Source organism: Paramormyrops kingsleyae, chromosome 8, assembly GCF_048594095.1.
Source record: "Paramormyrops kingsleyae isolate MSU_618 chromosome 8, PKINGS_0.4, whole genome shotgun sequence".
Taxonomy (NCBI): Eukaryota; Metazoa; Chordata; class Actinopteri; order Osteoglossiformes; family Mormyridae; genus Paramormyrops; species Paramormyrops kingsleyae.
The window spans coordinates 1822490-1848791 of record NC_132804.1 but is presented as its reverse complement, the minus strand read 5'-3'; the positions used below and the strand labels follow the sequence as shown (position 1 = coordinate 1848791).

General features: G+C 46.5%; 1 protein-coding gene across 3 annotated transcripts in view; it reads right to left on the bottom strand.

Annotated features, from left to right (window-relative positions):
* Positions 1-642: 642 nt before the first annotated feature.
* synpra (synaptoporin a) overlaps positions 643-26302 on the bottom strand; it is a 42502-nt gene continuing 16842 nt past the window's right edge. For 2 of the 3 annotated variants that reach the window (XM_023793927.2, XM_023793925.2), the window contains 4 exons: positions 13959-14083; positions 6720-6918; positions 2426-2617; positions 643-2234 (listed from right to left, as the gene is read on the bottom strand). In XM_023793927.2, the coding sequence (XP_023649695.1) occupies positions 1953-2234; positions 2426-2617; positions 6720-6918; positions 13959-14083 (798 nt within the window). In that variant the 3' untranslated portion in view covers positions 643-1952. Of the gene's footprint in view, positions 2235-2425; positions 2618-6719; positions 6919-13958; positions 14084-18734; positions 18942-26302 lie in introns of those variants that run through there. The other variant, XM_023793926.2, reaches the window with a different exon arrangement.

The following is a 26302-nucleotide window of genomic DNA, read 5'->3' as shown; positions in this document are numbered from 1 at the left end:
TGGGCAAGACGGTGCAGTCAGACGCAGCATCTGTGATGAAATGAACACGAACCGAATCAATGTCACGTTCATGTTTCAGATCCTCAAATAGGAGCAGAACAAAATCACTGCTTCAAACCTGAGATGATGAAACACCCACTGCTGGCATTTTCTTTTACCTGATATATAAATACTACCACATATTAACACTTATTCAGTTTTATACATTCAACAATTTGTACAGCCATGTTTTAAAGCAGGGTGGCCCAACCCAGCTCATGGGGCCCCACCACCCTGAAGATCATAGGCGCCGCCCTAATCTAACACACCTGACGCAAATAATCAGGCCCTTTAATGGCATCTTAGTATTTAAGCCAGATATATTAACATACCTGATTATCTGCGTCAGGTGTGTTAAACTGGGGCTACGTCTAAGCTCTGTAGGGCGGTGCGTCTCCAGGAGCTGGCTTGGGGGCCCTGTATTAAGGTATCCAACAACTGCATAACAGACATTTTCAGGGGACGATCCTTCAGCCGTCCTGGGCGGGATCCTTCAGCCGTCCTGGGCGGGATCCTTCAGGGTTAATATAACTTTCACTTGGTTTCCTCACTACCAGACATTGTCTATTCCCTCCTCCAGTGCAGACACAGAGTCACCTCACATTTGGTTTTGTGCAACATTTTAATTGTCACCACTGCAAATTCACATACAACACCATTCACACTTGGTAATCGTGTACAGATTACAATAAGTATATGGACTCCAACAATTTCACATAAACATTTTAACATTAATAACACGCATTTTTCCCAGGCAAAATAAGTTACATGCTTTGAATATCAAGACACAACATAGCAAAGTTAAGAAATAGTCCCTTTAAAATATCTCTTTTGATGTCTGTTGAGATTACAGACCTTTTAAAATGCATATAAACCCAATTAATGGATTTAGAAATATTACAAATAAAATCAGTCAGCAGGGGGCACCAAGGAGCAAGTGGTGTACAAAGTGGCAGGGATACATCAAGCTTGGATAGGGACCATGACGTGCAGATGCGTGCAGCAGCTACTGCACTGCTGTGATTCGCTGTCCACAATCACAACATATTGGTAGCAAACTTGACAGAAAAATGCAGCCCGTCTTCACAGCCTTGTTTTACATTTCTCATGTAAGAATACATATAGAAAAGGACCCGTAAACAAACAGAACATTTTCACTTACAGGTCTTCATAACAATAGCAGAATTTTTAATCCCACAGAAAGATATTTTGTGTTATATAGGCAAATATCCAGGCAAAAATTCTTTTAAATGCATTAATATTAAGATCAGATATATTTAAATACTATTTTAAATGTATTAATATGTATCTGGTTAAAAGTTACACTAAGTTTAACAATAAAGAATTTTTTTTTGCATAGCCCATTTTCAAAATGAGCCTGAGTTGATTCTTTAAAGTTTCAGATATTTAAAACTTGTTCAGATATATAAACTAAATATAATTTAATTTTAATCTACACAAACAGGCATGTTAAACACCACAGTCATGCACGTATTACAATATAATATTCCTCAACAGATAAACAAATGACCACATTATCCTTCACGAGAGTGCAAATCAGTTTGAGAAATATTTACCATTGAAAGGTCAGTGGCACAGCCCTACCATGAGTCAACATGACCTGGCGATGGAGAGTGTGAACCATGGTCAACACAACAGATAGAAAAAACGAGAGGAAACCTTTAATGACGGAATGCGTCTATCTGTGACTTTGTACAACACTTGTCAATAGCTGGCACACGCTGCCTGTCCCGCTACCCGCCAAAATGCCGTCACTGAAGCCAAACTCTTCCTCGACCCATAAATCATGCATCAGGCTTCAGAACAGGCTACGCTCGTTGCCACTTTGCCATGTCACACATACCAGCTCCTTGCACTGAACTTGCACCGATGGGGTGACTAGATCACCATGGTTACATCTGATTAGCCAATGAGGTGGACCCATGAGTGGCATAGTCGTACACTTGGCCATAAGTCACCTGCTGGCCCAGGTCCCCCTGAGTGCCGAAGCCCCCTGATTGGTTAAAGTTGCCCTGCTCACAGCTGCCTTGGTTGTAGGGCTGCTGGGTGAAGCCACTGTGCCGCTTCTCCGAGGAGTCAGGCGGGTACCTCTGGCTCGACTTGTGCCATCCGGTCTCTTTGAAGACAAACCAGATGTTCCCAGCCCAGAGGACGAAGTTTAGGAAGCCAAAGACCTGCGAGGAGGAGACAAAGTTTCTACAAAGTTCCTCCAGTCCAAAGAACTGTAGACTTGTTTGTGACAGAACAAGCATTCTGGGTTGCTTATGCTAATAAGATTCTGGGTAAGCCAAACTCATGAGCTCTCAGGTAAAGTGCAACTTAAACCTCAGAAACGTAGCTCGGATCTTGTTGGACAGGGACTCACCACAGAGGTGTTCAGGCCTGACCAGATGGGGCCATGCACAGATTTGCACTTGTTAGCCTGCACCTTACAGGCCGATATCAGCAACAAGACCTCGTCTGGGTCCGTTGCCACCTTGACATCTGAAAGCCCCTTAGCCCAGGCAGAGGAGCTGACCAGCCACATGAAGGAGAAGATCACAGTCACGATGAAATCCTGCCAGGAGTAGGAAAGGGATTTTAGCAATTGATACAGTGGATGTTTGCCACACTAATTTTTACTTCTCCCTGAAGACTGCAAGTCGGTCTGCCTTTGGGTGAGAGGAGGCCAGTACTGCTCCCCGAGGATGATAAGTTGGTCTGCCTTTGGGTGAGAGGAGCCCAGTACTGCTACCCGAGGACTATAAGTCGGCCTGCCTTTGGGTGAGAGGAGGCCAGTACTGCTCCCAGAGGATAAGTTGGCCTGCCTTTGGGTGAGAGGAGGCCAGTACTGCTCCCAGAGGATGATAAGTTGGCCTGCCTTTGGGTGAAAGGAGGCCAGTACTGCCAGTACTGTTCCCTGAGGATGATAAGTCGGCCTCCCTTTGGGTGAGAGGAGGCCAGTACTGCTCCCAGAGGATGATAAGTTGGCCTGCCTTTGGGTGAGAGGAGGCCAGTACTGCTCCCCGAGGATGATAAGTCGGCCTGCCTTTGGGTGAGAGGAGGCCAGTACTGCTCCCCGAGGATGATAAGTCGGCCTGCCTTTGGGTGAGAGGAGGCCAGTACTGCTCCCAGAGGATGATAAGTTGGCCTGCCTTTGGGTGAAAGGAGGCCAGTACTGCTCCCAGAGGATAAGTTGGCCTGCCTTTGGGTGAAAGGAGGCCAGTACTGCTCCCAGAGGATGATAAGTTGGCCTGCCTTTGGGTGAGAGGAGGCCAGTACTGCTCCCCGAGGATGATAAGTCGGCCTGCCTTTGGGTGAAAGGAGGCCAGTACTGCTCCCAGAGGATAAGTTGGCCTGCCTTTGGGTGAAAGGAGGCCAGTACTGCCAGTACTGTTCCCCGAGGATGATAAGTCGGCCTGCCTTTGGGTGAGAGGAGGCCAGTACTGCTCCCAGAGGATGATAAGTTGGCCTGCCTTTGGGTGAGAGGAGGCCAGTACTGCTCCCAGAGGATGATAAGTTGGCCTGCCTTTGGGTGAGAGGAGGCCAGTACTGCTCCCCGAGGATGATAAGTCGGCCTGCCTTTGGGTGAGAGGAGGCCAGTACTGCTCCCCGAGGATGATAAGTCGGCCTGCCTTTGGGTGAGAGGAGGCCAGTACTGCTCCCAGAGGATGATAATTTGGCCTGCCTTTGGGTGAGAGGAGGCCAGTACTGCTCCCAGAGGATGATAAGTTGGCCTGCCTTTGGGTGAAAGGAGGCCAGTACTGCTCCCCGAGGATGATAAGTCGGCCTGCCTTTGGGTGAGAGGAGGCCAATACTGCTCCCCGAGGACTATAAGTCAGCCTGCCTTTGGGTGAGAGGAGGCCAGTACTGCTCCCCAAGGATGATAAATTGGCCTGCCTTTGGGTGAGAGGAGGCCAGTACTGCTCCCCGAGGATGATAAGTCGGTCTGCCTTTGGGTGAGAGGAGGCCAGTACTGCTCCCCAAGGATGATAAGTTGGCCTGCCTTTGGGTGAGAGGAGGCCAGTACTGCTTGTTTTATGAGGGCTTAATGCACTTATCTTGTCCCATTTTAGACTCAAGACGCTACAGGCGACTACATTTATCCATGAGACACCGGAACAGAACCATGGAAGGTTATTGGTTTTTACAAAGAAACTAAGCAATCTCCGTTTTGAATTCTCATATTTATCATGTACTGTAAAATCATTCTAGCACTCAAATGATGGTGTGTGTTTAATAAATAGTAAAGAAATCAAATCACTAACCTGTGACCCAATGTTTCTCCTGCTGCAGTCAAAGTAAGCATGACATTTAGCTCTGACTCTGACAGCAGAGGCGCAGTGCACTAAGGGAGTTATGATTTAGTTATGAACCTGGAAAATCACATTTGGCTGAACTGCGCCATTTAGCATCCATATATTTAGCTGTGCTCTGGATCTAAAGGGTGACATATGTGAGCCGACCATCATATTGCCCACAGAAACACAGAAACACTGCTCAGTAAGAAATCTGTGGGCATGAACGCAATGACAGGTGCAGTGCTGACATGCCGGTGAGTGACTGTGATGCGCCGAATAACCACTGACTCTTCACACCAAGCAATCAGAATGTAACTGAGCTATCATGGTCACAGAAGTCTGCTGACAGGGCTGAAGGGATAGGACAGCCAAGTGACTGTTTTAATGATAGCCGTACCCCCCCCCAAGATTAGCCCAAGCTCAGCTACGACCAGAGAGACACACTGTCAGGTGATGTGCTGCCACAATAAGAATGAGTGGATGGCAATCATTAATAAAGATCTGCAACGGGGGACAGTGCTCTGGGGAAATGGTAGCAGAATCTTAAGAAAAACCTGACTATCATCTCACTAAAATCTAGTAATCAATTTGTATAATACAGTTCAACTAAGAAAATATCAAATTAGCAATAATTAATTATCAGAAATAAAACAAATTCAGTAAAAATGTCATTTTCTGGACCGCTGCCTGATGGAATGATTAGAACCATCTGTCTAGTTAATGCTCCTATACCTGTAATGCTCCTATACCTGTAATGCTCAACAGCTTGTAATGCTCTTATATCTGTAATGCTCCTATATCTGTAATGCTCTTATACCTGTAATGCTCTTATACATGTAATGCGCCTATACCTGTAATGCTCAACAGTTTGTAATGCTCTTATATCTGTAATGCTACTATACCTGTAATGCTCTTATACCTGTAATGCTCCTATACCTGTAATGCTCAACAGCTTGTAATGCTCTTATATCTGTAATGCTACTATACCTGTAATGCTTATACCTGTAATGCTCCTATACCTGTAATGCTCAACAGCTTGTAATGCTCTTATATCTGTAATGCTACTATACCTGTAATGTTTATACCTGTAATGCTCTTACACCTGTTAGGCTCCTATACCTGTAATTCTCTTATATCTGTAATGCTCCTATATCTGTAATGCTCCTATACCTGTAATGCTCCTATACCTGTAATGCTCAACAGCTTGTAATGCTCTTATATCTGTAATGCTACTATACCTGTAATGCTTATACCTGTAATGCTCCTATACCTGTAATGCTCAACAGCTTGTAATGCTCTTATACCTGTAATGCTCTTATACCTGTAATGCTCCTATACTTGTAATGCTCTTATACATGTAATGCGCCTATACCTGTAATGCTCAACAGTTTGTAATGCTCTTATACCTGTAATGCTCCTATACCTGTAATGCTCAACAGCTTGTAATGCTCTTATATCTGTAATGCTACTATACCTGTAATGCTTATACCTGTAATGCTCCTATACCTGTAATGCTCAACAGCTTGTAATGCTCTTATATCTGTAATGCTCCTATACCTGTAATGCTCAACAGTTTGCAATGCTCTTATACCTGTAATGCTCCTATACTTGTAATGCTCTTATACCTGTAATGCTCAACAGTTTGTAATGCTCCTATACCTGTAATGCTCCTATACTTGTAATGCTCTTATACCTGTAATGCTCCTATACCTGTAATGCTCAACAGCTTGTAATGCTCTTATATCTGTAATGCTCCTATATCTGTAATGCTCTTATACCTGTAATGCTCTTATACCTGTAATGCTCTTATACCTGTAATGCTCCTATACCTGTAATGCTCAACAGCTTGTAATGCTCTTATACCTGTAATGCTCCTATACCTGTAATGCTCAACAGTTTGTAATGCTCTTATACCTGTAATGCTCCTATACTTGTAATGCTCTTATACCTGTAATGCTCCTATACCTGTAATGCTCAACAGTTTGTAATGCTCTTATACCTGTAATGCTCTTACACCTGTAATGCTACTATACCTGTAATGCTCAACAGCTTGTAATGCTCTTATATCTGTAATGCTACTATACCTGTAATGCTCGTATACCTGTAATGCTCAACAGTGGGTAATGCTCTTATACCTGCTCCTCAGACATCATACCCATGTGACCCTGGTGTGGGGCGAATGATGGGCAGAAGTCTGCTGAACATTTAAACCTCTGAAAGCTGCTTCATCCCAGCTTCACAAAGCCTCCTCTGAACAGAGAAGTATAACCGCAGGCAGCTTCCAATTTTCATGCTTGACAGACATGCAGACCCTAAAAAGTCCACCCCCCGCGCCCCCCCATGACCACCGACGGCTCCACGCCAGAGGCTTCCACTCACAATGAGAGGTCCCCTGTTGTTCTCACGATACTTGTTCTGGAAGAAGATGTAGACCACTGTGGCCAGCAGAGAGTACAGGAAGGCGAAGACAGCGACAGTGACGAAGAACTCGGCTGAAGAAGAGTAGTCCCCAATGAGGAAGAGGCGCTCCCGAGTTTTGCCGTCACACACTGGGACATCGAAGTAGGTTTGGTACAACCTTCAGTCCAGCCAAAAATACAGAAAAAACTGCAGTTAATCAGCCAACCTGGACAACCAGCCAGAAGTTCTTATGTAAGTCAATATTCTTTTTCTAGCTGTCAGCTTTTTGGATCTGCCTGATTTCACTGATCCCATAATCTGTCCATTTCATGCCCAGCAGCAGCAAGGACCCAGCAAATGGAGTGTGAGATGCATTATGGGCCAGCCCTGTTAAGCATGTACTGCAAAGACAGTACAGTGGTACCTCGGTTCTCGAACTCACTAGAACTCGAATTTCTTGAAAGTCGAACAAACCAGTTTCACCTAGAACTCGATCTGAATATCGGAAGTCGAACCGTGAATGCTGACCTAATATAAATTGTACGCGACAGGAAATGAGTCATACTACAATGCAATTCTTACTTGAATTCCTTCTTCAGACTGGACGATTAACCAAATAAAGCAGCACAACATTACAGTAACTAACAATAAATAAACCAGTAACTTACATGTACTATTAGAGCATTTATGTCATTTATTTAAACTTTATTTTATCAGGTAAATTAACTGAAAACCAGTTCTCACTGCTTTATGTGATATTCAGGAGAAATAGCAGATTACGCATCGGAACTGCTTGGGATACAAACGTCATGCATGTAACTAAACTCTTCAGTCAATAAGGGCAAAGGCGTGTCGTCACGGAGGCGGTTCCAGTTTGTGCAGCCGGGTGAGAGGTCGCAATGCATCTAACCGTAATGCATTGCGTCAGGATCAGAATGCGTTGCTTTAAGCCAGCGCTGTAAGCAAGTCGAATGCACCCAATGACCGTACTCGGGAAACAAACTGAAACGCGGACTTAATACAGAGGACTAATGACAACAACCAGAAACAGCTGATCACATGGGGATTCCACACGGGGTTAACAAAGGGGTGTGGCACACGGAAGGAGCGGAAGATTGGGGCAGGACAGCGGTAATGTTGGGATAAGATCTTTATCGTTTTGGAAGCCATTAAGAAACAAATGCTCTTCTTGTTTTATCCTGTTCATTTTGTGTTTAAATGCTAAAAAAAGATATTTAGGTGTAATTTTGGGGGGGGCGGGAACCAATTAATTAGTTTTCCATTATCTCTTATGGGAAAAATTCGATCTGAACTCAAACTTTTTAGGATTCGATCCGGAGTCCAGAACAGTTAAGTTTGCGAACCGAGGTACCACTGTATTATAGGTTAGTTCATAGTTCAGGGGGTGGGGGCCCACTTCGACAGAGAGAGAAAATTAACCTGATGACAAGGAGACCAGGCTTTGTGTGATTATGGATTATATATATGTATGTATTATATATATAGCTGTAGTCTATATAGCCATAGTCTATACCAGGGTTCTTCAACTCTGGACCTCGATTCCAAATCCAGGCCGTGTTTTCAGTTCTCCCAGGTAGTTGTTTAATAATTACTGATTCTGATTGGTCAGAGGCTTCACACCTGACTGACAGGTAAAGGAAGGCTGGAAAATCAGCAGGGCTCGGACCTCGAGGACCGTGAGTTGAATAACCCTGGTCTATACTGATCTCAGGACATGCAGGGCTGTAAAGATGGGGCGTCCCTGCTGCTGTCTGATCTCAGGACATGCAGGGCTGTAAAGATGGGGCGTCCCTGTTGCTGTCTGATCTCAGGACATGCAGGGCTGTAAAGATGGGGCGTCCCTGCTGCTGTCTGATCTCAGGACATGCAGGGCTGTAAAGATGGGACGTCCCTGCTGCTGTCTGATCTCAGGACATGCAGGGCTGTAAAGATGGGGCGTCCCTGCTGCTGTCTGATCTAAGGACATGCAGGGCTGTAAAGATGGGGCGTCCCTGCTGCTGTCTGATCTCAGGACATGCAGGGCTGTAAAGATGGGGCGTCCCTGCTGCTGTCTGATCTCAGGACATGCAGGGCTGTAAAGATGGGGCGTCCATGCTGCTGTCTGATCTCAGGACATGCAGGGCTGTAAAGATGGGGCGTCCCTGCTGCTGTCTGATCTCAGGACATGCAGGGCTGTAAAGATGGGGCGTCCCTGCTGCTGTCTGATCTCAGGACATGCAGGGCTGTAAAGATGGGGCGTCCCTGTTGCTGTCTGATCTCAGGACATGCAGGGCTGTAAAGATGGGGCGTCCATGCTGCTGTCTGATCTCAGGACATGCAGGGCTGTAAAGATGGGGCGTCCCTGTTGCTGTCTGATCTCAGGACATGCAGGGCTGTAAAGATGGGGTGTCCCTGCTGCTGTCTGATCTCAGGACATGCAGGGCTGTAAAGATGGGACGTCCCTGCTGCTGTCTGATCTCAGGACATGCAGGGCTGTAAAGATGGGGCATCCCTGCTGCTGTCTGATCTAAGGACATGCAGGGCTGTAAAGATGGGGCGTCCCTGCTGCTGTCTGATCTCAGGACATGCAGGGCTGTAAAGATGGGGCGTCCCTGCTGCTGTCTGATCTCAGGACATGCAGGGCTGTAAAGATGGGGCGTCCCTGTTGCTGTCTGATCTCAGGACATGCAGGGCTGTAAAGATGGGGCGTCCATGCTGCTGTCTGATCTCAGGACATGCAGGGCTGTAAAGATGGGGCGTCCCTGCTGCTGTCTGATCTCAGGACATGCAGGGCTGTAAAGATGGGGCGTCCCTGTTGCTGTCTGATCTCAGGACATGCAGGGCTGTAAAGATGGGGCGTCCCTGCTGCTGTCTGATCTCAGGACATGCAGGGCTGTAAAGATGGGGCGTCCCTGCTGCTGTCTGATCTCAGGACATGCAGGGCTGTAAAGATGGGGCGTCCCTGCTGCTGTCTGATCTCAGGACATGCAGGGCTGTAAAGATGGGGCGTCCCTGCTGCTGTCTGATCTCAGGACATGCAGGGCTGTAAAGATGGGGCATACCTGCTGCTGTCTGATCTCAGGACATGCAGGGCTGTAAAGATGGGGCGTCCATGCTGCTGTCTGATCTCAGGACATGCAGGGCTGTAAAGATGGGGCGTCCCTGCTGCTGTCTGATCTAAGGACATGCAGGGCTGTAAAGATGGGGCGTCCATGCTGCTGTCTGATCTCAGGACATGCAGGGCTGTAAAGATGGGGCGTCCCTGCTGCTGTCTGATCTAAGGACATGCAGGGCTGTAAAGATGGGGCGTCCCTGTTGCTGTCTGATCTCAGGACATGCAGGGCTGTAAAGATGGGGCGTCCCTGCTGCTGTCTGATCTCAGGACATGCAGGGCTGTAAAGATGGGGCGTCCCTGCTGCTGTCTGATCTCAGGACATGCAGGGCTGTAAAGATGGGGCGTCCCTGCTGCTGTCTGATCTCAGGACATGCAGGGCTGTAAAGATGGGGCGTCCCTGTTGCTGTCTGATCTCAGGACATGCAGGGCTGTAAAGATGGGGCGTCCCTGCTGCTGTCTGATCTCAGGACATGCAGGGCTGTAAAGATGGGGCGTCCCTGCTGCTGTCTGATCTCAGGACATGCAGGGCTGTAAAGATGGGGCGTCCCTGCTGCTGTCTGATCTCAGGACATGCAGGGCTGTAAAGATGGGGCGTCCCTGCTGCTGTCTGATCTCAGGACATGCAGGGCTGTAAAGATGGGGCGTCCATGCTGCTGTCTGATCTCAGGACATGCAGGGCTGTAAAGATGGGGCGTCCCTGCTGCTGTCTGATCTCAGGACATGCAGGGCTGTAAAGATGGGGCGTCCCTGCTGCTGTCTGATCTAAGGACATGCAGGGCTGTAAAGATGGGGCGTCCCTGCTGCTGTCTGATCTCAGGACATGCAGGGCTGTAAAGATGGGGCGTCCCTGCTGCTGTCTGATCTCAGGACATGCAGGGCTGTAAAGATGGGGCGTCCCTGTTGCTGTCTGATCTCAGGACATGCAGGGCTGTAAAGATGGGGCGTCCCTGTTGCTGTCTGATCTCAGGACATGCAGGGCTGTAAAGATGGGGCGTCCCTGCTGCTGTCTGATCTCAGGACATGCAGGGCTGTAAAGATGGGGCGTCCCTGCTGCTGTCTGATCTCAGGACATGCAGGGCTGTAAAGATGGGGCGTCCCTGCTGCTGTCTGATCTCAGGACATGCAGGGCTGTAAAGATGGGGCGTCCCTGCTGCTCTCTGATCTCAGGACATGCAGGGCTGTAAAGATGGGGCGTCCATGCTGCTGTCTGATCTCAGGACATGCAGGGCTGTAAAGATGGGGCGTCCCTGCTGCTGTCTGATCTCAGGACATGCAGGGCTGTAAAGATGGGGCGTCCCTGCTGCTGTCTGATCTCAGGACATGCAGGGCTGTAAAGATGGGGCGTCCCTGCTGCTGTCTGATCTAAGGACATGCAGGGCTGTAAAGATGGGGCGTCCCTGCTGCTGTCTGATCTCAGGACATGCAGGGCTGTAAAGATGGGGCTTCCCTGCTGCTGTCTGATCTAAGGACATGCAGGGCTGTAAAGATGGGGCGTCCCTGCTGCTGTCTGATCTCAGGACATGCAGGGCTGTAAAGATGGGGCGTCCCTGCTGCTGTCTGATCTCAGGACATGCAGGGCTGTAAAGATGGGGCTTCCCTGCTGCTGTCTGATCTCAGGACATGCAGGGCTGTAAAGATGGGGCGTCCCTGCTGCTGTCTGATCTCAGGACATGCAGGGCTGTAAAGATGGGGCATACCTGCTGCTGTCTGATCTCAGGACATGCAGGGCTGTAAAGATGGGGCGTATCTGCTGCTGTCTGATCTTATAATCATATTACCTAAGGGTGTTGAATCCTGTTTATGGTGAAACGCTACGAAACAGCTTCAAAGGGACGCATACCGTGTAACATCAGAAGGCCTGTGTGTGTCTGTGTGTGTCTCTGTCGGTGTGTCTGTGTGTGTCTGTGTCGGTGTGTGAGTCTGTGTGTGCGTCAGTGAGTGTGTGTGTGTCTGTGTGTGTGTGTCTGTGAGTGTGGCTGTGTGTGTGTTTCTGTGTCGGTGTGTGTGGCTGTGTGTGTGTGTTTGGCTGTATGTGTGTTTGTGTGTCGTGTGTGTGTGGCTGTGTGTGTGTGGCTGTGTGTGCTTGTGTGTCGTGTGTGTGTGTGGCTGTGTCGGTGTGTGTGGCTGTGTGTGTGTGTTTGGCTGTATGTGTGTTTGTGTGTCGTGTGTGTGTGGCTGTGTGTGCTTGTGTGTCGTGTGTGTGTGTGGCTGTGTGTGTGTTTGTGTGTCGTGTGTGTGTTTGTGTGTCGTGTGTGTGTGGCTGTGTGTGTGTGGCTGTGTGTGTTTGTGTGTCGTGTGTGTGTGTTTGTGTGTCGTGTGTGTGTGGCTGTATGTGTGTTTGTGTGTGTGGCTGTATGTGTGTTTGTGTGTCGGTGTGTGTGGCTGTGTGTGTGTTTGTGTGTCGTGTGTGTATGTTTCTGTGTCGTGTGTGTGGCTGTGTGTGTGTTTGTGTGTCGGTGTGTGTGTTTGTGTGTGTGTTTCTGTGTCGATGTGTGTGGCTGTGTGTGTGTGTTTGGCTGTATGTGTGTTTCTGTGTCGTGTGTGTGTGGCTGTGTGTGTGTGTACTATAGGTAATGTGTTAACACTCCCACATATTCCGCGTAACAGCTGACTGATATTTTTGTCAGTGAGTGTGTACTCCCTTGGCTTCTCTTTCTGATTGTGGTGCTGGGGTTCCTGCCTGCACATTCACTTTCCCACAGGAAACAATGAAGTATGTATGTATGTATGTGTGTATGTATGTATCTATCTACCATTCTTATATTAACATTTATGCTATTACTCATTTTTCCATTATTTTTCCATGCATTCATCATTCAATGTCATGTCTTGTTCAAGATGCCAGTACATCACAGGGCACAGGGCTGGGGTACACCCTGGATGGGATGCCAGTCCATCACAGGCCACAGGGCTGGGGTACACCCTGGACGGGATGCCAGTCCATCGCTGGGTATGGGGCTGGGGTACACCCTGGATGGGATGCCAGTCCATCACAGGGCACAGGGCTGGGGTACACCCTGGACGGGATGGCAGTCCATCGCTGGGCATGGGGCTGGGGTACACCCTGGACAGGATGCCAGTACATCACAGGGCACAGGGCTGGGGTACACCCTGGATGGAATGCCAGACCTATACGTCAAGGGAAGGACATACAAAGTGCACACAGACATAGAGGAGGGGGGGACTCAAACCAACATGTAATGGGGAGCACATGCAAACTACACACAGAATGGACAGGGGCCTCAAACCCACACGACATGAGGAGCACATGCAAAACCCACACACAGAATGGACAGGGGCCTCAAACCCACACAACATGAGGAGCACATGCAAAGCCCACACACAGAATGGACAGGGGCCTCAACCCTCAGCCCTTAAGGTGTGAGGCATTCTGTTGCCCCATTAACATATTTTGAATTTTACTACAGTAAACCTTAAAAAATAAATATGTTACATACACTTGTACTGAGGCCGATTCTGGTATCTTTGCTTAGGAAAGTGATGTAATGCCATGTAATCTTTAAATCCGTTGGTGATAGAGGTGAAGGACAGGGCACTGCAGCAGAGCAACATTACATAATATTACTTAATAGACTAATTTCACATTGAAGAATATGCAGGAGTTGATGAGTTTTTTTAAGTTTATATGTCTTGTGGAAGTGGACAGGTCTATGGGAGTGTATTTATCTACCGAGAAACAGATGTAAGACCTGTTTTCCATCACATTCTATTCACCGATTGTGCATTCAGAAGCAGATGTTGAAGAACAGGAGTGCAGGATTCAGTGCAGCAGCAGGTCCAGCCGGTGGCTCCCCCAGAGGGGGCAGGCGTGAGCAGGCCGTCGCCCATACCTGAAGGGGCAGGCGTGAGCAGGCCGTCGCCCATACCTGAAGGGGCAGGCGTGAGCAGGCCGTCGCCCATACCTGAAGGGGCAGGCGTGAGCAGGCCGTCGCCCATACCTGAAGGGGCAGGCGTGAGCAGGCCGTCGCCCATACCTGAAGGGGCAGGCGTGAGCAGGCCGTCGCCCATACCTGAAGGGGCAGGCGTGAGCAGGCCGTCGCCCATACCTGAAGGGGCAGGCGTGAGCAGGCCGTCGCCCATACCTGAAGGGGTAGGCGAAGTTCACGGCGATGCTGAGGTTGCTGTCCGTTTTGTTGACGCAGTCCACGCTAACCCGCAGCTGGCCGGAATATCCGCCACATGTCGCAAAGGCAAAAATGGCGAAGAGCTGAGAACAGAAACAGACACGAGTCAAGGCTGCACCTCCCGGCTGTTAGTGTCCATTTGCTGGGAAGCCACTTCTCTGTGACAGAGAGCGGTTTGCGGTCCGGAGGGCCGCCCTGGGCGAGGGTGGGTGCTGGCAACACGCCTCAAACTGTATGAGACCCAAAGTCAGGTTTCTGCTCAGCTGCTACAGGGATGTGAAGGAGACACTGGGGTCAAAATTAGGGGCAATATTACAACCTAAGCATCAATGCTGACCAATGCATCAGATTCCATGATTAGGGAGTGCTGTCATTCTCTAAAATCTCGAGAACATCCATCATTCATTCTTTAAACCAAAATCTGTCTCAGACCACAAAGAAACTGCACACATGTAAACCTGTCAGTTTTTTTTAGTGATTAAAACTTGCTGCAGCAAAAACCCACCAAAGTCATAGGTCAAGCCCTTCATAGTCAGAGGTAGGTTGAAAAGTGAGTCTCCACTCTGTCACGGTTGCCATCACACAGTTTTTACGTCTGCGTATATGCAAGAGTGATGTATCTTTCCAACAAACTCTCTCAGGAGACCTTGGCATTCAGCCAAACGCAGACAGCAGAGAATTAATGTACACCGACATGATACAATTAGTGTTATGTATCCAGAGGGGGGACTATAATTTCAAGTCTTCTCGAGTCGTAGGGTCCAAGTCGGGTCCAAGTCTCGAGTCATCTGTCTTCAAGTCCAAGTAAAATCCAAGTCTTTCCATCACTTTTGTGACTTCAGACCAAATCAAATTATGAGCCAGTGACTTGAGCACCCACCTCTGGTATTTGGTAACTTGCATTAGAAGTCACTGTCCTTATAAACTACACACTATGGCGCTTAAATAACAGAATGGAAAATTTATATCCACAAAAAAAAATTGTTTGCTATTCAAATAGAATCTGTTTGTTACAGAGTGCTTAGTCTGGAGAAGATAACAGACACTGAGGAAAATTTCCGCTGTATTATTTTCCAGATTTTCTAAATAGAATGCAAATTCTGAATAAATATAATGGGTGGCTTATTATATTGAGCTTCTAGTCATTTATTTTCGAGTTCAACTTCTGCAAAACATCCAGACTGTGTTTGGTTTCAATCCAGAAGACTCCCACAAATGGGCCAAGCCAGACCAAAACCGCAGACTTGCTAGTGTCTCCGTCCCGAATTGTGTCCCAATACAATGTAGCTATATCAATATTGTTCATAATTCAGTAAGACAAGCGAACACACCACATCAATTGGTTCATAGTGGGAAAAGTTTAGTATATGCTTTTTATGTAAAAGCATAACATATTTGCAGGCTGTGGAACAACGTAGAAGTTTGAAATGCACACTAAACTTAAACTGTCTGTCTTGAAATCGTTCTTTTAATTCTGCTGCGAGACTCAGCTGATCACTTTGCTAAGAAATAATCTGTCCCCCTTCTTTACATGACAAATGGCATATTTGCTGGCTGAAATATAACACACCATTAATTGGCACTAAGAGAACTATATGACTTCATTTAGAAACACAAATGAAACTGCTGTGTAACCAATTACCTTCACAAAGAGCTGCACAATTTAAGCACATATTTACAGGGAGTGAGGGAAAACAGATATGAAATTATATAATCCCAAGTGAGATAGGGGAGGATGTCTACAGCTGGCTTAAGATGTTAAAGCCATCCTCTGCAGCAGAGCAGCGAGCTGGAAATCATCCACAAACAGGCAAGGTGTCTAATGAGACAACCCATGATCTCAGGGTCGAAGGTAAACAAGGTGCCAAACAGGAAGTCAGGAAACAGAAGCAGGTCAGAGGGCAGCCAGACAAGCAAGTCAGAGAGGATGCAACGATGGCAAGGAACAGAGGACAGCTGACTAAGGTTCAAAGGCAGGAAGTGGGCATCTATGCGTGCTGATTAATTAGACAATAGGTGATTTAGAAGTGAGACCAAGTAGTGCTGGTGACAGTGGAAAACCAAGCTGGGTGTCAGACCTGGACTGCATCAGCAAGCCTACATGTCTGGTCACATACAAGACTGTTTGGGCTCTCCTGCCAACTCCAGCACAGCTCGAAATCAGCAAAAACACAAAATCCTGGCTGGGGAACATGATACTGCAGAAGATTCCACAGGTCTGGCCAAATGACTTGGGGAAACCCTCCATGGGCAAGTGAGGAAGCCATACGGAGCTGGAGGTGCCCGCGAGCCCGATCCATTAGCTGTCGTGGACACATGATCACAGAGCCGCTACGGAGGAGCTCTTCTGTGGGGCAGTGGGCTCGCAAGCATCAGTCTGTTACAGGACGGGTCAAATATTCATCCAGACCAAACACACATAATGGTGATGAGGTCATATTACAGCTTTTTGAGTACAGCCACAGAATAAAAACAAGAAAAATTAGCAATTCATTAGAAATCTTACGCCTCCCAAAAGCCCTAGAGTTACATAAACAGAAGTATTATTTTTAAAAATCACAAAAAATGTGACCGCAATGATGTGACTGTGCAGAGATTACAGTTTTTTTTTCAATTGTTTTGGCACATTTCATGAAACATACTTAACATACTCAAGACTATAAGAGCATTTCTCTAAAGAATTCCTGCATATAGCACAACACTTTGGTTTAGCTGCAATAGGCCATATCTCACCAAAAAAAACAATGAATTCATTTTTTGAAAGCAAATAATCCATGAATTCATGAATTAATCAATGAATTAGTCAGTGCCTCCACAATGTAAAGTACCAAAATGCTTAGATACATTGTCAGTGTGTCAGTGTAAGGATGCTGATCGCCACAATTCTCATTGACAGTCGGCTCCCACTCTCATTGTCACTGACTGATCATTTTTCATTAGCAAACTGATACTTATTCATGTCAAAGACACCAGTTTCAACACTGCAAGGCTCTACATTACAGTATGTAAAGTTAACTGGCAAGAGAAAACACTCACATGCACATGTAACTTCTGCAGATCTCTTGACAGAGTACAATAGCAAACAAAAAAAATCACACAGCTCTGTATAACAGTAACATGGCAATACAGGAAAAACAAAATGGTAACAAAGTGACATACTGTGCGGACCAAAAACACAACAATGCTGTATCACTACAACTTATGATATTTATTTTTTACTCATTTTGAAATCTTGGTAAACTGGTTTGTTTGTGGTGGTTAACAAGATGATCACATACTCATATAGTTATGGGAGAAAAATTATTACAGTGGGGACCTACATAATCTATTTTTAATCTATTTTTGACCAACAAAACTGCAGCAACTGAAAATTGTGCCAAATGATGGCAATTGTACAAAACCATTTGGAAATTTGTGTGAAGCAGTGAGAAATGATGTTCTGCTGTGTCATTATGGTGTCTGGATTACACTAGTTGTTGTGCAAATGTTAGTTGTCATTTGAGAGATGTTCCAAAGCAACCGAGAAAAACTGCAAAAGACGCTATTAATCCCATGCATGGCTGGAGGCCAGACCTGTGAGAGGCGGCTGCATCCAGGCCGGCGTGGGTACTGGCATCACAGCTTCCGATCAGCAAATGATGACAGGGGGCATCAAGCATTACACTGACCTGACAACAGTGATGGAGCTCTATTCACACAGCCACAGCAGGGGATAACAGGGGGGAAGTTATGTAGCAGCCCCCCCCCCCACCACAGGCCAAGGAAAAGCTGACCACCTTGGGGTCTCTCTCAGCTGCAGATGGTTCGGTCCTGTGGTATCTGCTATTGCTGCCTGACAGAGTAAGAAACACTTTCCAGAAAGTTTAGGCAGGTCCTATCAGAGAAGAGAAAGCGTCTGTCCTTAATTGTTCTACAAGGGGAATCCAACACGCGAGGAAAAGTGACGATCATAAATTACAGGGAAAGAAGGGCTCCGAACAGCAGGCAGGCAGAGACTTTTCGAGGGACAGGTGGGTCCCCCTCGGTAAATTCCGCGTGTGGGGCACTCAGAACCTAGTGATTTAAATCCCCACCCACACACACGTGCCAGCATACAAGTGTAAAGATGTAATCTCAAGAGCCGGGAGATTAAAAATGCAGTTTATTACCAAACAGGGCCATTTCTCAAGGGCAGCGTGCTTGTGAAAACAGGCAAGGACATATTACATCCTCGGAAAAGACGCTGATCGAGAATCAATATCAATATTTACGGACACAAATGGATAATTAAAATTTCAAGAGACTGCAAAGTATTATGCGCGGATGGCAAAAGAATTGCACTGAATCAAATGAGACAAAACCTTCAGCCAGAGATTAGACATTGCAGGATATAGTGAGTGAACAGGTTCTGTCAGTCTTGAATGCATCAGGCTACGCAGAACAGCCTTCGCAAAATATAAAATTTAAGTATCATATAACATTATACATTTAAAAAAAAAAAACACTTGCGCAATTGTTGAATTGTACAGAATAAAACGCGCATCGATAACGAACAAGTTACTCAACAAATCCTAAATGAACTAAAAAAAAAAAAAACTTAAGATGTAGCTCGCATCAGACAGGATGAAAACTTGCTTAACTTGCTTACTTGGTGAATGTGATCTACATCGTAATTTACATCACGTAAGGTCTATATACAGGACATGAAATGTATTTTTAAAATAGTAATACATTTCTTAAAAATTCTAAACTTACCGGAGCAAATATCACCATACACATTTAAAAGCAGGAGACACAATCCAGCAGCAGCACGCGGGAGCAGCAGCTCGTCAGCTCACTCATGCTAACAAGTGGAGAGCGAAAAACGGGGGTGTCCGGGAAAATCCCGCGGACAGATAACGCGGAGTGGCCCCCACTCGCAGAGTGAAGGCGGATCGGCTCTGAGAGGGTGTGAGCAGGCAGACCCCCGCCGAAAGGGGGCGTGGCGCTGGGATACCTTCCCCTCGCGCCAAAAGGCAGTCCGCCGCGCGCCGTCGCCCCCCAAACAGGTACTCGCGCCACTGCTAGACTGAGCTCTGGGATTTGCACTACAATGATCCCCCGCTATATCGCGGATTCCCCCCCGACGCATCACAGTTCTCTACTTATCGCGAACCTTGCTTCTGGTCCGATTGTTGTGAGCAAACTTTTTGTGAATTATGTCACTCATATCCGTAGCCCGACATCCACATATCATATGTGTTTACAAAGTGTGTTTTAATAAGTTTACATGTGTTTAAAGCGTGTGGGAGGGGTATTTTAAGGCTTATATAATTTATATGGTATTTCTATATCGCGGATTTTCTGGAACGTAACTTCCGCGATAGGTAGGGGGGGGGTCACTGTAATTGAAAATGAGATCAGAGGAAAAAACGTTACTGTCAGTTTATCAAGGGGACCAAAGGGATCCCTCCGCGCTAATGACATAATCCTTCAGCAGGCAGTGTGACTGCGACGGCTGCACTTTACAGCCCTGATTTGCACGGCTTAAGATGTCTGCGCGTTTTCTCTGAAGCCATCATGATCAGTGCAATCGGATTTTTTGTCTAACAAAAAGAAAAAAAATAGATTCTCTATTCTCTGAACCAAATGCAGAATTGCTGCTTTGTTATTCCTGCACAAATGATCACCATCATCAGCAGCTCTCAGAATAGGCCTATATTAAGTTGTTTCAACACAACAAGCTCAGACATCTTTATATGCAAAATACAATACAAATTATGTTGTCAACTTCAACGGCTGTTTCTTCGCCATCATCATTTTTTCCTAACAAAGGCATTGTAGCCTACGTTTGTGTTCACTGTTTCTATTCATTTAGGGATCATATACTGTGGATCGATATTTTTCATGCAGTGAAATAGTTTTTTGGAGGGACGTCACAAGTATTTCTCCTATTGTTTTTCAGGGGAAACAAGGCACCTAAAAACAACTTCAGAAACACACACAGGGAAAGCTGCTTTAAAATTAGCCTCACAGAAATGCCAGACAATAACAGTATTCCTACATCAGAAGCGCAGAGCTGCAATTTAAAGCCTCATGATGTAATTTTTTGAAATTCTATTGTGTTAACACGCCACGACCAATTGAGTGCATGTTAAACAACGAAAAGGCACGGCATCAGTGCCGCAATTTCCGATTCCCTGTATCTGGATCATTTAAGAGCTCGGCGTTCATATGAGTAAAAATATATTTTTGGATATTTATTTATGTTGTCAGTTTCTGTCTCATGTTACGAAAGCAGGTAGAGTATATAGGAGTTTGGATTGTCACCAGCCCAGTCACGGCCTTGCATATGATCTTATTTGCTTCAGCTGTATAAATCATATTCTGTGGATCTTGGTTACAGTCTCCTGATTTATCTCATAAACTGCCCATTCAAATTTCAGGATGATCCCTTAACTGCGCACCAAGTAGGACATTTTACTTGAATTTAATGTACTTTTACTGGTACAAATCAATGCAATATATGAACTCAAAAGTATGCTAGTCAGGGATACATGATCTGGCCATCTATCCATCCATCCATCCAACCCCGGTGAGGGACTGTAGTCTGTCACAGGCAGCCCAGGGCTGGGGTATAGGCCAATAGCCAAGATTGGATGCCAGTCCATCACAGGGCAAACCATAAAACTTGTCTATGAATATGCCAGAGAAACAAAACCCTTAAATTTCCACCAAGGGCACAGCAGCCGACTGCGTAACTGTATCACCACAAACATGTAAATCAGAGCAGATAAAGACACCATTACCTACGCTTAGCTAAGCCAGGCTGTCTGGGTGGGAGTAAGGCCTGGGAGTAAGGTGGCTGTCTCCTCCCCAGACCTCCGTACTGGCCTGGGAGTAAGGTGGCTGTCTCCTCCCCAGACCTCCGTACTGGCCTGGGAGTAAGGTGGCTGTCTCCTCCCCAGACCTCCATACAGGTTTGGGAGTAAGGTGGCTGTCTCCTCCCCAGACCTCCGTACTGGCCTGGGAGTAAGGTGGCTGTCTCCACCCCAGACCTCCGTACTGGCCTGGGAGTAAGGTGGCTGTCTCCACCCCAGACCTCCGTACTGGCCTGGGAGTAAGGTGGCTGTCTCCACCCCAGATCTCCGTACTGGCCTGGGAGTAAGGTGGCTGTCTCCTCCCCAGACCTCCGTACTGGCCTGGGAGTAAGGTGGCTGTCTCCTCCCCAGACCTCCGTACTGGCCTGGGAGTAAGGTGGCTGTCTCCTCCCCAGACCTCCGTACTGGCCTGGGAGTAAGGTGGCTGTCTCCCACACCAGGGGTCCAATCTTTCGCAGGACGGCAACATCTCACATGAGTCTCTGAGCTGTTTTCATGGAAGCCTTGCTTGGACACCATCACACACGAAACACATCCCCCAAAGGCTGCTTAAAAATGCAGCTACTTAGTCCTCTGACATCTGACATTTACCCAGGTGAACTCCAGCGGTTTATGAGCACTTAATGATTCACAGTTTAAAATGAAGGCCTGAAGCACACATACACATATACACATACACACACATACACACACATATACACACACACACACACACACACACATATACACATACACACACATATACACACTTATACACACATACACCTACACACGCACACACACACATACACACACATACACACATACACACACACACATATACACACACACACACATACACACACATACACACACTCATACACACACACACACATATACACACTCATATACACACACACACATATACACACACATACACACACACATACACACACACACTCATATACACACACACATATACACACACATTTGTATTCATATCTTTGTGAGGACTCTCAATTCATTTCTATGGGAAAAACTCTAATACCAACAATGGCAACTTTACTTCCTACCCAGCCCTAACCTTAACTATAAGTAACCAAACAAAATACAAGACTTTTGGCATTTTTAGTTTTTCGATTACATTCATGGATTTTTGTAAAATTGAATTTCCCCTTTGAAATAACAGTTTTTTTTTTTATCACATCGTGGGGAAATCTGGTCCCCACAATATAATAATTCATTTCAGGCTTTTATATGTCCATACACGTGTGTGTGTGTGTGTGTGAGTGTGTATGTGTGTGTATGACAATGTATATATTACATCATAGAGTCCAAATGTCCACATTTTTTCAGTTACCACGAGGTGAAGCTCAATTTTATAAAAAATTGTGAATGCAATCAAGATATTTCCATGACTTATGTTTCACAGCTGAATGAACTTACATAACCCCAACCCACCTTAATCAGGATAAGAAGATGAATGGTCAATCACCATAAATAATCACTATAAAATTCTTCAACTTCAAAGTAACATATGAGACAATCGTGTAACGGACCAAAACATTGCTGATGTAACTGATTTGCTAAACTATAAGCAGAATTTTAAACAAAACCTGACTAGTGGTGGCTAGTTTTTCCTGCAAATGTTGCCATGGCAACACAAGCCCGGCACAGGCAGAACTCCTCATGAACAAGCCACTGGATGATTAAACCCCTGTGTTGCCCTAAGATTCCAAAATTATTCACATTAAGTTTAATTAAATCTCAATACATTGAAGGATAATCCTTCAAAGCTCCCATGAAATGCTAAACAAAATAGAATTTCAAATATTGCTACCTAGTTTCACGGAAAAACGTCTCAACATGTGTCAGTTTCAGGGGGAAGCACAGAGGCTGCAAACTGCATCCGTTCGCTGAGCTTCTCTTGGGTCTTTCAGGATTTAAAGAGATACAGACATCAAGTGGCAGCAGTTAATACCCAAAAATGAGTATCTGACAGCAACTTTTGTTTACACTTCTGAAGGTTGCTGGTTTCTTTTTTTTTTTTTTTTTTTCCCCTGTCGTGTCCGGCAGTTTAGCAAGCAGGATGTTAGTCTGGGTGCTTTATTGTGCCAACACTTTTATTTTGCCAAGTGGAGCTTCGGATTTAAGCTCCTCTTGTTACTTGAGGTATACTCTTTATTAATCGGTTGTATGTCATTGTGCCACAAAGCCGGAGCTGACAGGGGGGGTTAGGGGGAAAGAGATAGAGAAAGTGAGAAAGGAGAGAAAGGGGTGAGATACAGAGGAAGTAGAAAAATAAATAAATGCATAATAAAAATAAAAATAAAATAAGGAGGGAGGTCAGAGAGAGAGACAGGGAAAGAGAAATGATACATAAACAGTAGAACAAAAAAGAAAGAGTAATAAGAGGACACTGGTTGCTGGTTTCTGAATGCTCAGTAAGTGTTGTGGAAGCGCACCCACAAATACCATGATGTGTGAGACCCTAGCCGCCAACACTGCCTCGGCAAAGACCGCCGAGCCGACCTCCAACACCGTGTCACAGAGGACAAGGCCCCTCTGGCCATCAGCAGGCCCAGCCGTGCCGTGATTCATTCCTGCCATCCTGACATTCATCGGTACCACCTACGTGGATGCAAACTTTTTTAAATCACTAAGCAAGGTTTTTCAGTAGCAGGCACATAACTTTCAAATTTCCAGTTTTAGGTAAATTTCTGAGCAGAATAACAAATACATTTTTTCTGTTTCTACTCCATGTACTAATGATAATGGTCTTATGACATAATGATTATGGTCATGTGACTTAATGATAATGATCTTATGACATAATGATTATGGTCATGTGACCTAATGATAATGGTCTTGTGACCTAAAATTAAATTACAGCCATATATCTATTCAATACAAAGAGTGTACCCAGCATCCTTTTGGAGAATGTGTACTTGTCGCACTTGTCTTGAAATAAAGTTTCTTTCCCAGCACACCAAGTGGTACAATGAGAGGTATAATTTATGCCACATCTTATCTTCATGTACTTTTTCCACACAATTCACTCCACCCCAGGACAAATTTGGTCAAAGCCCCGTAATGCTGCCTCTTAGTACAAGACGCTGCCCGTCATTCAGCCCCCTCACCTCCTTGGTCCCCGGTGTGGGGGAGAGCTTAATTCCCGGCCAATCAGCTGGCCTTTCCTCTTGTCAATTCGGGCTCCCCGAGCCCCCACAGCGGGGGTGGGGGATCTCCTGTGTTCATAGCCCAGCCAGATGGTTTTATTGCCGTCACACTGGCTTTGGGTCGATACTGATGAAAAAGACAGACGGCGTTTAACTTAGCCGCTACACTGGTGGGCGATTTCAGCAAACTGCTGCACTCTGTGCACAAAGGGCCATTTTGATTCTCTGAAAGCAGCCACTGCACCCGGCCGCAGCCAGAACACACCAGCCTCTAAGAAAAAACAGTTTTTGCCCTGGAAATATGAACTACAAACATTACAAAAAAGATCACTGGATGAAAGGAAAAATAGCTCCCTTTCCTATTGAGACTGAAGAGAGAATAGACCGCTGTGGTCCTTAGAGAGTGTCTGCGTGTGTCTGAATTCACCTGCCACCTTAAATTACGGTCAGCTTGGTTCACAGGTATTTCAGCTGTAAGGCAAAACCTTTCAGAGCAGCCTTTTGTTAAAAAAGGTGAGAGAAAGAACTGAACAGAAGCAAAAGGACTGAGAAGCATTTAAAAAAAATGATGTGGGGGACTGCATTGTACTGTACATGTAGACATAAAGCTGTGTGAGATTTGATGGAAGAGAATGCATATCGAACCGCGTAACATTTCAGTTTGGTGGGGAAGCTGTTTTGCTTGGCAGGGATTTATGAAGACTAAGCCAGTGGGATTGGAATGACCCCTGAAAGACAAAACAAAGATATATCTATGCATATACTGTATTACAGCTGCTTCATCACACGAGTTCTAAAAAGTCATAACCTGTGTTCTATGGATAACAGAACCCAGAACAGGTCTTGGATTGTCACGGGTCTCTCCGTACTGGACTGAGGAGCACTAAACATGCTTTATAGCCTATTCCAGGCAGCACAGACGTCAGGCTGGGGTGCACCCAGGATGGGGTGACAGTGGAGATGATATTGCAATTTTTAAAACAAAATATAGAAAAGATAACATACCCAAATATAACCACATCGTATGAATATCTGAAGCAAGGGGAGGTATTACTACAGAATCAATCTTGTGGCAATAAAGTTTCGAGCTACTGAGTTTGCAAATTTCACTAAACCCCCAAAAGCAGTGGCCACCGCCCCCCGCGTGGTATTATTTGATTGGGAGGAAGGTTTATGACACAGACAGGGGCGATAATCATCTAACGCCCACCAGTGCCACACAGGGGCAGATAGGGGAGCAGACGTGGAGGCGGGACTGAACTTGCTTTAAAGTTGAGAGTCGCCAACTTTGGTTAGCAGGCTGGCGTGAGATTTTCAATTTGAGACATGTCTGCACACACAAGCACACACATTTACATGTATGTAACAGATTTATTACCTTGCAAGTATTCTGCATAGGGTTTACAAACTACCCCAACACTTCTGATGTAGCGAATTTTTGGATTATAATGGAATAATATAGATTTGCAGTGAGATTTCTTGTGTAAACATCTGAAAGTGTGAGCAGCCCCGAAGTTACTCCCATTCCTGCAGAGGAACAGAACCCCTGCCATCTCTCCAAAGCTCCCTAGAGGCCAGTGGTGAGTCCCCTTCCTAGGGCGGCCCTCCTCGCAGAGGACCAGCGCCTCCGCTGTCTCTCCAAAGCTCCCTGGAGGCCAGTGGCGAGTCCCCTTCCTGGGGTGGCCCTCCTCACCAAGGACCAGTGTCCCCACTGGCTCTCCAAATCTCCCTAGAGGCCAGTGGTGAGTCCCCTTCCTAGGGTGGCCCTCCTTGCCGAGGACCAGTGTCCCCGCCAGCTCTCCAAAGCTCCCTAGAGACCAGTGGCGAGTCCCTTTCCTAAGGCGGCCCTCCACTCAGAGGACCAGCACCCCCACCGGCTCTCCAAAGCTCCCAAGAGGCCAGTGGCGACTCCCCTTCCTAGGGAGGCCCTCCTCACAGAGGACCAGCACCCCCGCCGGCTCTCCAAAGCTCCCTAGAGGCCAGTGGCGACTCCCCTTCCTAGGGAGGCCCACCTCGCAGGGGACCAGCACCCCCGCCGGCTCTCCAAAGCTCTCTAGAGGCCAGTGGCGAGTCCCCTTCCAGGTGTGGCCCTCCACACCAAGGACCACCGTCCCCGCCAGCTCTCCAAAGCTCCCTAGAGGCGAGTGGCGAGTCCCCTTCCTAAAGTGGCCCTCCTCGCAGAGGACCAGTGCCCCCGCCGGCTCTCCAAAGCTCCCAAGAGGCGAGTGGCGAGTCCCCTTCCTAAAGTGGCCCTCCTCGCAGAGGACCAGTGCCCCCGCCGGCTCTCCAAAGCTCCCAAGAGGCC